At 46.6% G+C, this 17,175-nt stretch overlaps 1 protein-coding gene across 5 annotated transcripts in view; it reads left to right on the top strand.

Moving 5' to 3' along the window:
- The window catches only part of LOC126543059 (parathyroid hormone/parathyroid hormone-related peptide receptor-like), a 1,023,923-nt gene that overhangs the window by 684,260 nt on the left and 322,488 nt on the right, over positions 1 to 17,175 (top strand). For all 5 annotated transcript variants that reach the window (XM_050190210.3, XM_050190212.3, XM_055077604.2 and 2 more), the window contains exon 3: positions 12,022 to 12,135. In XM_050190210.3, coding sequence (XP_050046167.1) covers positions 12,022 to 12,135 — 114 coding nt within the window. The remainder of the gene's footprint in view (positions 1 to 12,021; positions 12,136 to 17,175) is intronic.

Below are 17,175 nucleotides of genomic sequence, written 5' to 3'. Positions count from 1 at the left end.
CCGGTATTGCACTACGTATGGGAAGTTCCTAACGACTGCTTCACCTCCGCCGCGAGTCGACCCGGTATTGCACAATCTTCGGGATCTGTCCACGTATGTGAAGTACTTCACACCTGCTTCATCTCCTCCACGGGTCTGCACAGCATTGCACTAACTTCAGGAGCGGCCCACGTATGGGAAGTACTTAACGCCTGCTTCACCTCCGCCGCGGGTCGGCCCGGTATTGCACTACGTATGGGAAGTGCTTCACGCCTGCTTCACTTCCGCCGCGGGTCGACCCGGTACTGCACCATCTTCGGGATCTGTCCACGTATGGGAAATGCTTCACGCCTGCTTCACCTTCTCCGCCGGTCAACCCGGCATGGCACTAACTTCATAATCGGTCCACGTATGGGAAGTCCTTAACGCCTGCTTCACCTCCGCCGCGGGTCGGCCCGGTATTGCACTACGTATGGGAAGTTCTTCACGCCTGCTTCACCTCCGCCACGGGTCGGCGCGGTATTGCACTACGTATGGAAAGTGCTTAACGCCTGCTTCAGCTCCGCCGCGTGTCGACCCGGTATTACAGTGCGTATGGGAAGGGCTTCACGCCCTCTTCACCTCCACCGCGGGTGAACCCGGTATTGCACTACGTATGGCAAGTGCTTAACGCCTGCTTCAGCTCCGCCGCGGGTCGACCCGGTATTACACTGCGTATGGGAAGGGCTTCACGCCTGCTTCACCTCCGCCGCGGGTCGGCCCGGTATTGCACTACGTATGGGAAGTGCTTCACGCCTGCTTCACGTCCGCCGCGGGTCGGCCCGGTATTGCACTACGTATGGCAAGTGCTTAACGCCTGCTTCAGCTCCGCCGCGGGTCGGCCCGGTATTGCACTACGTATGGGAAGGGCTTCACGCCTGCTTCACCTCCGCCGCGGGTCGGCCCGGTATTGCACTACGTATGGGAAGGGCTTCACGCCTGCTTCAGCTCCGCCGCGGGTCGGCCCGGTATTGCACTACGTATGGCAAGTGCTTCACGCCTGCTTCAGCTCCGCCGCGGGTCGGCCCGGTATTGCACTACGTATGGGAAGGGCTTCACGCCTGCTTCACCTCCGCCGCGGGTCGGCCCGGTATTGCACTACGTATGGCAAGTGCTTAACGCCTGCTTCAGCTCCGCCGCGGGTCGGCCCGGTATTGCACTACGTATGGCAAGTGCTTCACGCCTGCTTCACCTCCGCCGCGGGTCGGCCCGGTATTGCACTACGTATGGGAAGGGCTTCACGCCTGCTTCACCTCCGCCGCGGGTCGGCCCGGTATTGCACTACGTATGGGAAGTGCTTCACGCCTGCTTCACGTCCGCCGCGGGTCGGCCCGGTATTGCACTACGTATGGCAAGTGCTTAACGCCTGCTTCAGCTCCGCCGCGGGTCGGCCCGGTATTGCACTACGTATGGGAAGTGCTTCACGCCTGCTTCACGTCCCCCGCGGGTCGGCCCGGTATTGCACTACGTATGGCAAGTGCTTAACGCCTGCTTCACCTCCGCCGCGGGTAGGCCCGGTATTCAACTACTTATAGGAAGTGCTTCACGCCTGCTTCACCTCCACCGCGGGTCGGCCCGGAATTGCACTACATATGGGAAGTGCTTCACGCCTGCTTCACCTTCTCCACGAGTCGGCCCGGCATTGCTATAACTTCGGGATCGGCCAACGTAGGGGAAGTGCTTAACGCGTCCTTCACCTCCGCCGCGGGTCGGCCCGGTATTACACTACGTATGGGAAGTGCTTCACGCCTGCTTCACCTTCTCCACGAGTCGGCCCGGCATTGCTATAACTTCGGGATCGGCCAACGTAGGGGAAGTGCTTAACGCGTCCTTCACCTCCGCCGCGGGTCGGCCCGGTATTACACTACGTATGGGAAGTGCTTCACGCCTGCGCCACCTCCGCCGCGGTTCGGCCCGGTGTTGCACTACGCATGGGAAGTGCTTCACGCCTGCTTCACCTCCTCCGCGGGTCGGCCCAGCATTGCACTAAATGCGGGATCGGCCTCGTATGGGAATGCTTAACGCCTGCTTCACCTTTGCCGAGTTTCGGCCCGGGATTGTACCATCTTCGGCATTGGACCACGTATGGGAAGTGCTTAACGCCTGCTTGACCTCCGCCGCGGCTCGGCCCAGCATTGTGCTATCTTCGGGATCGGCCCACGTATGCGAATGGCTTAACCCTTGCTTGACCTCCCCCGTGGTTTAGCCCGGTATTTCACTATCTTCGGAATCGGCCTACGTATTGGGGATTTGTGTCTACACACGGACACAATCCTATGCGAACTAGCCCTTATCAGCTTCGCTGTAAAATTGGTTTCGTCTTTGTGTTAAGGAATAAACGAACGAACGAATGAACTAATGAAGACAAGGAAGGCGGGAGCACTCGCACGAGCGCGTTCGCGCTGTAGCGCCGAAGGGCACCAATGAGTCAGCTGTGGAAAATGACGCGGGTGGAGCCAATCGTGATAATAGTGTTGTGTTAAAAGGATGCTATAGCTCGGGTGCTCCCATGTAAATAAATGTAAAAGGAGAATTCGTTTTTCTCGTCAACCACTGCGCCACATTTGACGAAAATTGTTCCATTTAAAAGGAAAAACTAAATTCTAGCGATGTTCGCGCTCAAACATTTGATTTTGGTCGTCAATTTCTTATGAAAAATTAGCGAAAATAAATAAGATGTGTTAAAAACAAAACTGTCAAGTTTACCAATCTGTAACTCAGCAACGAAAAATGATATCACAATTCTGTGAATTGCATATAATAGTACGCCTCAAGCGGTCAAAATGAATATGCAACATATGAATCTCAAAAAATTATGTAATATGGAAATACAGACTTTGCTGTGCCCTTGTAATCGACATAAAAAATTCACATAAGATATAAAATGACGTACTGAATTTGTCCGTATTCAGTGATCTAATGGATGCTGTTTACAGAACCGCGATAGCTGTTCTTGATGTAGAGCTGTGAATTTGTAAACTTCGTACTTCTATTTTTTTCAAGCTTTCCAAATGTTGAAGCTTTATTTAACAAAATATAGGACCCAAATCGAACTTCCGCTTCCAACAGTCACTATAATTTAACTTTCTCTCTCAAGTGCAACAAATTTCATGAAAATCGGTCCAGGGGTTATACCAGAAAAGCGCTTTTGCGTTTTACATGTATTTGAATAGGCCGCGTCGGAGTTGGGCCCTAGTTTAAGCTTCCTGTTAAGAACTTGAAAGTCTGAAAAAAATTGACGCACAATGGTTATAAATTAATTGCTCTGCATCAAGAACAGATATCGCAGTTCTGTAAACGGCACCAATTAGATCATTCAAAGTAGACAAATTCGGTACGTCAATTTATATCTTATGTGGATTTGTTACGTTGTGCACAAGGGTTCTTCAAAAGCTCTATTTCCATATTACTCAATTCTTTTTACATTGATGTCTAACATATCAATTTTGTCCGCTTTAGATCTAATATCAGTTGCAATAGACAGAATTGTGATATTATTTTTCCTGGCTGAGTTAGAGAGCCTAGGTTAGGGCGTGTTGGTATTCCATAACTGAGGTTTTTTAGCGCACGAAAAGGGATGTGTGTCCGCGTTTTGCCACTGTCTTTCGTCCCTTTTCGTGCGCTAAAAAAGCTTCAGTTATGAGTTAGAGAGTTGCCAACTTGATAGTTTCCTTTTCCGAAAATTTTCGATTTTACCAATTTTTAATAAAAAATTGACCACCTAAATTGAAAATGCGAAACTAACAGTAACTAGATTTTAAAGGGGCACTAAAGTGAAAAATGATTTCTTCTGCATCAGTAAATTACCGTTTTACAACGCTAAAAACACCACTCCTACAACAATAAGACGTTTGGCAAGCCAGAAAAAGCGCAAGAACGAAATACGGGTGGCGACGCCTACTCCAGTTCCCGCACCGGGGGGCTGTGACGTCTTGGATTTTGATGGCATCTTCTAGGGCCTACTAATTATATATAGTGGTACAGATTGAGTACAATGTGTTCAAAATATTAAACATGGCAGGTTTCGGGAACTTTTATTCATCCAACCCGTCCAAATGCGAAAACATACTTTGGTATCCCTGACGTCACGCTGACGTACCGGCGCTGGGGTTTCGGCCCGAAATTCAAATACTGATACTTGTACCTTCATTTTCTCATCTAATAATTAAACTATTCTTTTGAAATGACTGCCTGCAGGGTTCTCAAACAATGCTTCATTAGTCTAAACTGATTTATTGTTTCGCTTTAGTGTCCTTTTAAGTTTTTCTTTTACATGCAACAAACCTCGCCAAATTTGGTGCAATGGTTACCGAGAAAACCGAATTCTCCGTTTTCATGCATTTAGAGGAGAATTTACATGTAAAAGGAGAATTCGTTTTTCTCGGCAACCACTGCACGAAATTTGGCAAGGTTTGTTGCATTTAAAAGAACAACTTAAAATCTAGTGTCTGTTGGTTTTGAATTTTTGAGTTAGGTCGTCAATATTTTATTACAGATTGGCAGAAATCGAAAATTTTCAGAAAACGAAACTATCAAGTTTACAACTTTATAACTCAGCAACGAAATGTGTTCCCACAATTCTGGGATTCGCATCTAATATTATGTCTAAAGCGGACAAGATTGACGTGTTACATATGAATCTAAAAAAAATTGAGTAATACGGTAATGCATCTTTTACAGAACCTTTGTAAACAACGTAACAAATTCATGTAAGCTATAAGATGACACATCGAATCGGTCGGCGTTTAATGATCTAGTGGAAGCCATTTACAGACCCGCGATATCTGTTCTCGATGCAGAGCTATTAATTTGTAAACATCGGGCTTACATTTTTTTCCAGCTTGCGAATTTTTGAACATATTTTAGACAAAATTCAGGGCCTAAAACGAAATTCCGCTACCCACAGTCCCTAGAAATTAACTTTTTCTCTCAAATGCAGCAAATGTAATTAAAACAAGTCCAGGGGTTATGTCAGAAAAACGTTTTTGCGTTTTACATGTATTTGAATAGGCCGCGTTGGAGTTGGGCCCGAGCTAAAGCTTCCTGTTAATGGGCCCCTCACCAGGTCTGGCCATTTTAAGCTGACAAGCGCCGAACATGCGTTGCGCGATAACGATCGTGCCTGCAAAGTATTACATCACTACGCGCCGTTGTTCCTTCTCTTCGCGGCCGCCGCGCTCCAAGCCTGAGGCTGACGTACTCGTGTACTGCACCTACGTACTGGTGTTCGCAATGTGACGTCACTCGTGGTGACACGTGACTTCGAGTATTATTCAATACAACGTCTGTTATCTGTGTGATCTGTTGCTTGAATTGACGAATTGAAGTCTAGAGAAATAATAAAGCACACAAACGGAATGTCTGCGTGTTTTTTTGTTTTACTTCGCACCGAAGCAAGATAGATGTACTTCTTCTGCGTCTGCTTGTTCCCAGGGTCGTGCGGTCACGTGTGCAGGTGTCGAAACTATGCCATTTTCTACCGCGTTCCAGCGCGTGATCATGCTCTGCGATCCGGTTGTTCTGCCTCAGTATTCGTGTAGCACTGAATTATACCGCTAGTCCTGTATTCTTGTGCACAGCGCGCAAAATCGCGCGCTGCGCGAATGAGACAGCAGCTCGTGCGGGACGCCGTCAGCGGAAGTGCGTAGCGCCGAAAAGAAAGCGAGGAGAAAAAAATGAAGGCGGGGCCTGTGACGTATGCGTCACGCGTTCCTCTCGGTCCGGTGTGGGAGAACGCAGGGAAGGAATTGCGCTTGCGGAGGCTAGACGGGCCGAGGGGAGAGAGCGTCTTGCTTGGCAGTGGAGTCCGCCTGCTGAAATCATGGGTTCGCGGCACTGAACTATTTTTATCTCGGCTAATAATGAGGCGACTTGAAAAAGTTTTGCGGCAAAACACTCCCTAGAGTACATGTAAAAACTTCCAGCGTATAACCAAAATTTGCTATGGGGCCTGGTGAGTGGCCCTTTAACACACGGACACTATTCTGGGGAAATCGAGAGTATGACGGAAGCCCGTCTGATCGGGATGATGCATACTTAAAAGCAAGAGGTCTGGACACCGATAAAAATGGTTTAAAAATAGTTATTTACGTTTCGGCTCCCCCTGGGGCTTCGTAAACAATGAAACAAACGGTAGAGCCAGCGCCCCTTTTTATGTATGGCTACAAACATGATTAAGGCATCTGGCATACATGGGCGGCAGATTGCCTTCGTTGCGATTAAAAGTGAGCGCCGTGGTTTGGATGATTAGGGACTCAAGATAAAGAAAGACTCGAAGAATAGTTTCGTTCCTTGGCAATCACACGAGATTTCTCCCAGTTAGTCGTATGTGATGTATTTGCGTAGTGTCCGTGTGCATGTCGGACTGTCAGTGTCATTTTGTGTGCGGACTGTCGGTATGTCTACCTCGGTGAAACCGGCAACTTCAAAACAATACTTAAGCAGCCCTCGAATGACGTCCAGAAACGACACGTTGCATTGAATGCCTTGGCCGAAAAATGGGCAACCACATCACATATGATTAACTGGGAGAAATCTCGCGTGATCGCCAAGGGACGAAATCATTCTTCGCGTCTTTATCTTGAGTCCCTAATAATTCGAACCACAGCGCACACTCTTAATCGCAACGAAAGCAATCTGCCGCCCATGTATGCCAGATGCATTAGTCATGTTTTGAGCCACGCATAAAAAAGGGGCGCCAGCTCTGCCGCTTGTTTCATTATGAACAAGGCTCCCGTGGGGGAGATGAAAGGTAAATAATTATTTTAAGCCATTTTGGTCGGTGTCCAGACCTCTTCCTTTTAAGGATCCCGGGGACAGCAGACATTAACAGCTTCGCTGTAAAAACTATAACGTTGATAGGATGGCCGAATTTCTAGACAAATAAATTGGCTGTAGAAGGAGTTAAGCTGAAACCCGATGGTGCGATATAAGGCGAGAATGTTGATAAGTATTCGAGAGAGGTGCAGCACTTCCTGTGACCGACGCCAGTGCCTGGCGACTGTCGAGCGACTGCGCATGTAAGCAGGTGTGGGTCAGCATGATGCATCAATATGTCTGTCGCACGTCAGTCGTCACGGGGTGAGTCGGGTCAGAAATTGGCCACAAAGACCACATAACTGGGAGTTGGCCGAGTTGGAACAGATTCATTCTCAAACAAACTTTTGCGCCAAACAAACAGGGACAAAGAAAAGGAGCAACACAAGGACGAGCGCTTTTTAACTGGTAATATTTTCAAGAACCATCTGCTTAAATACCCACAGATCTGCGCTATCCAGTCAACATAACACGCCAATAGCGCGCACATAATCACACTTGTGATAAGATGCCGCGAATTAGCGCTACCCGGTCAACACAAAAACAGCGTAGCGCATAAAACGAGGACTTAAGATTCAAATGCGTTAAAGATATGATGACAGGAGTGAATTCTCTTTATCTAACAATGAAACAGAAAGATGACTGATTTATTTCCTCTTTAATTTTGCAATCCAGTGAGCTTCCACAATTTCTCTCGCGCTTTGATTTCTATGCCAAAACAATATGTCGGTCCTTATAAGACAAGGTGAGCAAGCATGTTCTTGACAATGCATTGCCAAATGCGTACTAGGGCTACGTTTCAGACTAGACAAATATTCCCTTAGTCTCGTGTTGATGCATCTCGCAGTCTGCCCTACGTACACATGACCACACATAATCGGAATCTGATACACAACGTTCTTCGCGCAATCGACAAATTGGTTCTTACTCGGATACTACAATCTTCCTTTGCATCATCCTTACTTTCAAACTTACTTTTTATCCTAGAACACGCACTATCTATTTTGTTTTTAGCCGTAAACACAACTTTTATGGTTTGTTACAGCGCAACACTAGACAAGGACAACAGAAGGTATAAAATGAGAACGCGGCACTGGTCGTCGTTTTATACCTTCTGTTGTCCTTGTCTAGTGTTGCGCTGTAACAAACCATACTACGAATCCCTACCAACCACTTTGACTTCGTAATTCCCAGCCACCTTTTAAAGTCTATGTGAAAGGTCGTGCACATACGGATTCACTGAAACCTTGGAAGCTAAACCTTCCTGCCTTTGAATCTTTGTGCATAGTTCTTTATCCTGTTTAAGTTTTTTCATTAGTCTAGCACATGACGCAAGCATAACACTGAGCGGGTACCCAGCCTTTCTCAACCGATCAGCTTGTTAAAGAAATGCGATGTTTTCAGTGTGGTAACATTACGTCAACAACGCTGACGGGAAACTATAATTGACTATACCATTCTTCACAAGCCTGGAATGGTTTGAGGCATAGTTTATTTGTCCCTGTTTGTTTTGCGCGAAAGTTTGTTTAAAAATGAAGAACTACATCACACTAAATACAATGTACTCTACGGACAGCTGGTAACGACTCTCGCGCAATGTGTATGTGAACAAATTGTCTGATGTGCTGACTGTCAGCTTCCTCGAGCAACATTCCTTAGTGATGCCCTTGACAGTCGCACAACTCTTGTGAGGAGTAGTGGGCGAGGCCTTTGACTAAGTAGGCACATGTGTTGGCGTTCGATGTCTGCTTGCCTACATTGCGGATATATTAGAAAGGCAGAACGGCACCATGGTAGACAATATGGAGAACAGTGAAATCCCGTGTGTATAACGGCATAATAATCTTAAATAGCGATCTTCCTTCACGCACGTGGATAAACGTGACAGTACAGCACTTTGACAAATAACCCCAAGTACTCCATATGTCATACCCATAGGTGTACCTGGACCTGTGGCCAGTAACAGTGACGTAGTATTACGAGGAGCATCGGCCATAGTATGCTAACAGTCAACGAAACAGAGACAGTTTGCAGAATTCTAGTGTCGTGCCTCTTGCCTCATGGTGCGAAACGAACTTCTTGATTTTGTCTATCTGAATACATAGGCACATATTTTCTCGATTTGCAGCTGCTGCGGTTGGCTGCGGTAGACCATGAGTGCGGATAGCAAGACCGCCTTAACGAAACCAATAGTTCAAAATCAAAAGCCGTCCAAGACGGCGTGTTTCGTAGACGCTGTGCGACGTTTGGGCATTAAGAATGCGTTCTGATAGAGGAAAAGCTGCCGTGCAGTGTTCCGATGATTATCCCAGTCCGTTGACTCCGTAGCATGAAAAAAGAAAAAAATGCGGCTGCCTTTTGGAAAGCCTCTTAAAAGTCCGGAATCAATCATCGCTGGGTTTGACTCGTCGCGAATAACGTTCTTAGGATAAGTCATTTCCAGCTGACGAGCGGCTACTCTTTATCAAGAACAATGATAACGCTGGCGGGACAAGCTTTGTGGTGAAGATCAGAGCGCAGGGATAGCTTTTTAATTATAGCGTTTTACGTGCCAAAACCACTTTCTGATGACGAAGCACGCCGTAGTGGGCGACTCCGGAAATTTACACCATCTGGAGTTCTTTAACGTGCACCTATATCTAAGTACGCGGGTGTTTTCGCATTTCGCCCCCATCGAAACGCGGCCGCCGTGCCCGGCATGGGTATAGCTTTTTGTTCTGTGATATTTGTTTCGTTGACGTCATCAGTACGCCACCGCGGGAACTTTGAACAGTTTAAGGCCAATACACCGCGTCGTGGCACTCCCGCTATACCCTGATGTCCGGAAAAGCTGGGGTGGAATCTGATAACGATTCGGAAAACGAACTGTTCTCTGCGCCGCTTATGTCATTAAATGTGCCACTCCCAAGCCGGAGGTGGAAGAAGGGCAGGACGCGACCAATAGACGAGAGGGTGCTACCTCCGAGGTGTACGCCATCATATGACGAGCAAATCGAGGAACAGCAGAATGTTTCTGCTTGCTAATTAAATATAATATATAAATTAAATATTATACGGCAAGTTCTAAAGTATAAATGTATGATGCCGGGCGTTTACGCAACGCAGAAGTAAATTATTGATGCCATTATTTTTCATTTTCAGTAGACAGCTGGTATTGTTAACGTAAATGAGTTGGCAGAGCAAGGTGCTTGAGCGATGCACGGAATGCACTGCCAGCACTTGATAAGTAGCTACACAACCATGAGCGGCGTCTTTATTGGGCCACCTTTGCTACATCAATGTCCCGTCTTTTTTAGCCCTTCTTCATCGGCTCAGACATGACTCGCTCACCGCCGTGCTGCCGCTATCCCTGCGATCTTGAAGCAATGAAACTTGAAATCGAACATTACGATATACGGGCCCTGCATTGCCTGCCCGAAGTAAAATCGAAAAGCTCGGTGCGGGCGGTGAGCGCTGCGCCGTGAAGTTGAGGAACAAAGTACAGCACTCCCGGAACTAGAGAAAGAAGGGCAGCCAAATAAGAGAGCTCTAGAATATCTTCCCGTGCTGACTGTATAGCTTTATCAGCCGAACGAACGAAGCGCTGGACCAGCCTAAGTTGAACCCTTCTCATTGCTGAATGGCGATCTGCGAGCTATTCATGCTGGCAAAAGTCGATCTCACGATGCAGATATCTCCTTGGCATTGGCTTTGAGCCGGATGTCACGGAAAAGCTTACCCAGCCTTTCTACCGGCCAACACAGTAATTGCGAGAGCAACTTCGTGGACAGTGTCGTCAGCAGAGATCTGACCCATTCCGATGAATGCTTCGCTTCCGACCGACCCCTGGGAGCTGCAGGCTGGTGGCGATAAACCGCAGCGCACAATCCCTTCCTCGTCCTGGAATGACCACTGGCACGCTTCCACCCGAGTCTCCTCCAGTTGTTAGCGTAGCCTGCAAAAGGTCTACTTAGGAACCGGGCAGGGGCTGTGCAAATTGTTATCCGTCGTTTCTTCGAACGCGTATCGCACTTCCAGCCGTGGTCGAGCCCTAAAGAGCAACGCCAAGCAGACGACACAGGCAAGTAATGGCCTCCGAAGCAACCAATGCAGGCTCGCGCGACGCCCGCGTGTCTCTCGGGTACCGGCACGCGCGGCCAGGCTCGCAAGCGAACAGCCGAGCCACAGCAACGGAACCCAAAGCGGACTACCCCTTCACCGGTTCCGCTCTTAGCCAAAGACGGGTTCGCTTTGGAAATGATTGACAGATGCGTGACGTGATCGTAATTTGCGGTGCCGCCCCGCTGTCTGTGACGGCCTCTGACGCAAGCAAGATTTTGACCAATCAGGAGAGGCCACGTGAACGGTTCCCTTCCGAACTGTTATAAGGTTTGGCCCCTGCATACGTTCCCTCTAGGTTGGGGCCACGTTGAGCATCCCCTAGTGGTCAAAATTAATCCCAAGTCCCCCACTACAGGGTGCCTCATAATCGAATCGTGGTTTTAGCACGTAAAACCCCTGAATTCAATTCAATTTTGCTTTTGTCTCGGAGACGAACAACATCGCCAGTCTTAACGTCGGAGAGATGGACTGCCACTGTCGGGACTATGGCCAGGTGCTCAAGGTCTCAACGGTACCAAAATGAAAACACAAGCCAGTAAAAGAATACGAAGAATCACCACGCTCCCAAATGACAAAATATGTGTTTTTCTTTTCAGATCTGTATTAAATAACCATATTACCAACACTCACTATTTACAAATTATGAAAATAAATGTTCAAGGATGGATGGCGTCGTTCTGCAGGCGACTAAATAAAGTTGTTTCTCTCTCTCCCTCTCTCAGGATGGTCACCTCATCGGCTATTTTAGAACAAAGCAAAGTGTGCCTGGGCTGTATGTATTCGCGTTTATATGAGCATATTGCAGGACGTAGGTATTTCAACGTCGAAATTTCAGGCAAGCACTAGAGGTCGTCGTGATCCTCGTCACAGATGGAATAATTTTAGCGCGCTTAACCGCTCTTGCACATGTTGTTTCGCCTTTCTGAGAGGAAGAAAGCGGGAATGGTGTTTTTTATTTATTAGCAAATGTTTTTGAGAGAAATAGGTGTTTTGCGAAAGCTTGTTCATTCTGCTATGCGTGCCGATGAATTAAGCTGGGACGCTACAAAAGCTGGGACGCTACAACAGGATACGTTGTGTTCACAGGAATCCTGAGCTGTCCGCAAACGTGGGACGGTTTGGTGTGCTGGAGGGCGACGCCAGCTGGCACCGTGGCCCGGACGCAGTGCCCGAGCTACGTCTTCGGCTTCGACACATCAGGTGTGCAGAGTTTTCTTACACTGTCCTAGCAATAACTTGACTGGCGTTTTAGTTGTGCAACGAAAAATATATGAAGGTAACCGTCCACACCATATGCTTTATTTACAGGCTTGTTCATTATCGGGTAAAAGCCGATTCCACCCGATTTCTACACCTTAAACATGTTTCAGGACAATCTGGTTAAACCGGATTTCTCCCCGAATTCTAAAACCACATATCAACCTTTTTCTTTTGACAGAAAATGGCTACCCTCCGACGGTGGTCGATGCCCGTCGGGCTACGCGTCGCGTCGACATGAAAAAAATGTTCCTCTCCAGTATCTCGCGATGGATCTGTAGCTCTCAATCAAATATAGCTATCTTCGAAAAATTTTTACTGAAATTGGTCGCTAAGACTACTGTTTCATTACGCCGAGTTTCATTTACTTGTCACAATTAGTTCAAAGTGAACATGTAAATATTGTGCAACTGCCGTCTGCTGTCAATACATGGGCTTCTACGGGAGGGAAACGGACAGCGCCATGTTTTTCCGCTAGAATAAAACTCTAGTCTTTCCAAGTTTCATTCAGCTAATCAACTAGCTAGAAAGTTTGCTCAATCGCAAATTGCAAACAGATCTCTTTTGTTTCGTGCGCTCCTTTGAGTGCGCCCCGGTCAACGCATATCGTCGCACGCGTCGAGGCTCGGTTCAGGGGCCACCTGCGTCCGACACACACTCTTACCGCCAGTGGGCGTTGTGTGTTGTTATATTATTAATGATAATAATTACACCTATATATACATGGATGCTGTCCATTGAGGTAAAACACACCACAGCTTCGCTGCTCGTCGTTCTTCTCAAAGAAGAAGGGCTCACGATTTTTTTTTTTTGACGCTACACGGAGTTTTCGGTGCACAACCGCGAGCTGCACCCTGACTCGAGATAATGAAGTTAGATCTCGCCTGCTTAAGTAAACTCTGATGATCTATAGTTCATTCCACAAGCTGTGTGCATTACTGTGGGCGCTACACGGCCCTCAACCAAGCGCCCAACGCGCGCGCCTAACTCGTAACACACCGTGACATTCTGCGGGGGCCGACTGAAGAAAAGGCGGTTGTTCTGCTTCAAGTCAGGTCTCACACACGCGCCCAAATTTCAGCTCTCACGGGCGTCGGGGGCGAAGTCGCCTCGGCTCACCGCGTAGCTTCGGCCCTGCTGCTTGCGAAATGCACTCCCCCTTCGATCACGCACAATGCGAGAGCACTCTTTCCGTGCATATGAATGCAAGCATTGGTGCGATACGAAGTTAGTCTCCTAGGGGAGAGCGAACTGACGATGACACGAATCGTGCGTCTGATTGACCTAAAGCGCACGATGTTTAGACGCATGATTGTCATCGTCACTTCCCACTCCCCAGGCGACTGGTGAGTGCAAAACCGAACGTAGGGCCCCTGTGTGTGATACCCTCCGATCAAAAAATAAAATAAAAGAAATATAATACCCGAATGCAACGCATCTAACTCAGTTTATTCAGACATACATTGCCTGGGTTCAAAGGTCTAAAGACAGATAAACTCTGCCTGACTGGGCTCAGAAGCAGTGAAAAATAAAAAAAAATGAAAACAACAGCTTTTTAACCTTAAAACACGACAAAGAATAGTTCAACTGCAGAAGCAACATCGAGAACAGGTATCGTAAATTATGATACAGAATCACGCAATGATGCAACAGCAATAACCAGTCACAAGAACAAAAACACGTAAAAGAACACTAACATACAACCGGCTACGTATTGACACGTGTACTTATCTTTATCGGGCGACCACGTTTCGCCGCCTAAGAATTGTTATCGCACAGCGCGGGACGCGCCCGCATGCATCCGAAGTTTCTGGAAAGTTATCGGTGCTTCTATCCGGCTGTCTGTTGTCGCCGAACCTTCTGTTATCTGATTTCATCGCGTGACGCGAATGGTGTAGAACATTGTGGAAGGCACGCGGGTCCCAACGATTAGTCTGGAACGTTCGAAGATTGATGTATAAAAGCCGACTCGCTGGACCCGTTGGTCAGATTTTCGACGATCGCCGACTGTCTTCTCCGCTGTCGCGATTCTTTGAGTGTAGCCTGTTTTTGAGGGCACAAGTTCGCCCAATAAAACGCTAGTTTCCTCTTTCGCAGTTGGGCTGCTTTCTTCACCGTCACTACCACGTGACAATATTGAAAAGCACAAGATGAAGCAAATGCTATACAGAATGTAATATAACCATTTGTAGCAATGTATCACCTCTAGAAAATATAGCAAAGTAAGAAGTCGCACATAAAAAAAGACTTATTTAGGGCACAGAGCCAGATAATAAGTACATCTTAACAGTTTTATTTAAACTGTGTTTGGAACTACACTGTTCGATAAGTTGCTAGATATAGCTATTGTTGTGGAGATGATTAGGTATCTGGTTCAACAAAGTTTGGTCTCCGTAAATGGTTCTGAATAATGGTACTCTACATCGCTCGTGTTGGAGACCATAGGGAGTATTACTAGGGTAGTAATGAGCCATATAACTGCCCACGTCATTGCCAGTTCTCTTGCGAATAAATTAAGGCAAGTTTAAGGTTGTAAAGTTGCTTAACGGTGAGTAATTTACGCTTGCTAAAAATAGCGCAGTATGTTCAGTTGGTTGCAGACTTTCTATGCAGCGAACACCTCTCTTTTGTAGAATTCATAACCTTTAAAGTTTTGTTCTTGAAGTCGTGCCCCTGTTTAAGAGACACTATAGATTAATATGAGAATGAACTAATGGGTAGCATAATTGGAGCTTCTGCCAGTTTGGTACAATAGACCTACATTTGTATAAAACAGAACTTGATCTAGACATACTAGCATGTACTTTCTTGATTTGCGGTGTCCACCTGATGTATTTATAAAAAAGTACACCCGAAAATGCAAACATAGGGACACGCTCGGGGTCATTATTTTTAAATCTAATATAAATCGTGTAATTTTCGCGCTTATTTATGCTCTTGAACAAAATATGTTTAGCTTTATTAGCGTTTATTTGCAGCTCGTCAGCGTCAAGCCAGTGTGCAACACAAAGCAACCGCTCGTTCACTGCTTTTTCTAAATCTCTTAGAGGGCTGCCAGAGAAAAGCAAGCTGGTGTCATCCGCATACAAAACTATATAGGAAGTTTGTGGTACGGGCACGATATTATTTATGTATATAATAAAAAAAAGGTGGCCCCAGTATAGAAACTGGTGGTACATCAAATTTCAATGGTTGTAACTGAGATTTATAGCTGTGAAGAGACGTGTACTACAGCCTGTCTGTTAATGATTCAGAAGAAGGCGCCAAACAATATGACGGACGGCGGAAGACGACACGGGACAACCACTCAGGCGCACTAACAACTGAGTGTTTTATTTCTTGACACAAGAATAAATAGCTGCTTCCAAGAGTCAAAGCATCGACAAAAACAGTACCGTCATCTGTATCACGCAACGAAAACACGATACAGAACAGCTTCTCAAGCGCCGCTCCGAAGACACGCATCGCGCATCGATATAAGATGGAAAACCAGCTCTCAGATCACATTAGTGCTCATTGTAAGGATCACAAGTGCTCTCCAGATTTTGATAGAACCTATGTTTTGAACAAAGCAGATCATCAAGTGAAAAGGAGATATTGGAAGCGCTTGAGATCAAGAAGCGTGGTGATGCTTGTGTAAGTGAACCTTCAGTTTCTATATCGACAAAGGAACTGGCGCATGTTGGGAGTGGCGCTTAAGAAGCTGTTCTGTATCGTGTTTTGGTTCCGTGATGCGGATGACGGCACTGTTTTTTCTTGATGTTTTGACTCTTGGCAACAGTTATTTATTCCTGTGTCAAGAAATAAACCGCTCAGTCGTTAGTGCGCCTACTTGGTTGTCCCGTGTCGTCTTCCTTCGTTCGTCGTTTTATTTGGCGCCTTCGTCGTAATCATGTATAACCAACTCGCCCACCAGCACGTGCTGTCTGTTAAGCGACTGCATGTTACATGTAGAGCTACCACTCGAACACCATGAGGAAGGCTTGCAAGACTTCATAGCGTTCTCAAGAACAGACGAAGCAATGAAAATTCGTGTGCTTGCAAATGAAGCCATGATATCTTTATGGAACACACCAAGCTTGAAGCACGCACGTCTACACCGGCTGGACCCGTCCCTTCGACTTCGAGCGTCATCTGGACTCTCTCGACTCGAGACAGCAGTACTTTGCCGACTGTAGCTTGGTGTCCTCGATACAGCGCGCACCGGCTGTCACTAGCAGCCGTGTTGGCACGCCTTGACGATAGGCCACTTACCGAACAGACAGTCTTGGAATGCCGACATGAACTGTCGTCGTACCGAAAGTCGGTCAAGGCTTTGTTGACCATTTTACTTGGCAGTGCAGGGTAACAAACCGGGGCCTTTGACTCTGGTTAACCTGCCAGCCTTTCTCTCCTTTGCATCTCTCTCTCTCTCTCTCGAATGCCATAATGTGGTAATTTTTGAAGCAATATACTGTGCTTAACGGAGTCGAATGCTTTTCGGAAATCTAAAAAATTCCTAGGGTGAAATCCTTGTTGTCAACATCTTTAGCAACTTTTTTCTTTTATACTAAGTAAGGCTGTTTCTGTAGATCTTTTTCGCGAAAGCCGAATTTTTCCTCGACAAACAATTCGCGTTTATCAAGAAGCTTGCTTAGTCTTGTTTTTATCAAGTGCTCCAACACCTTTCAGATTAAGGGTAACAATGCTATGGGTCGATGATTGTTGAGATCGTTGATAGTACCCCCTTAATGTAAGACCGCGACCCTCGCTTCTTTTTCATATATTAACTCGAAAGAATGCCTGTTGATAATGCTCTCTTACAAATATGTTGCAAAGGTGCTGATAAAAGGTGAGCAACGAAAATAATTGGAGTAGCTGTAAGGTCATCATTACCGGCAGCAGTAACATTAATTAGCTTCTTAAGAAAAGAGATTATTTCTATTTCACTGCAAGGGGACAGAAATATAGGATTCGTACTTAAAGTGGATATATATTTATCTG

The sequence above is a fragment of the Dermacentor andersoni genome, chromosome 2 (assembly GCF_023375885.2).
Source record: "Dermacentor andersoni chromosome 2, qqDerAnde1_hic_scaffold, whole genome shotgun sequence".
Lineage (NCBI taxonomy): Eukaryota > Metazoa > Arthropoda > Arachnida > Ixodida > Ixodidae > Dermacentor > Dermacentor andersoni.
Note: the sequence above shows the minus strand (reverse complement) of the source record. Positions and strands in the feature narration are given on the sequence as shown.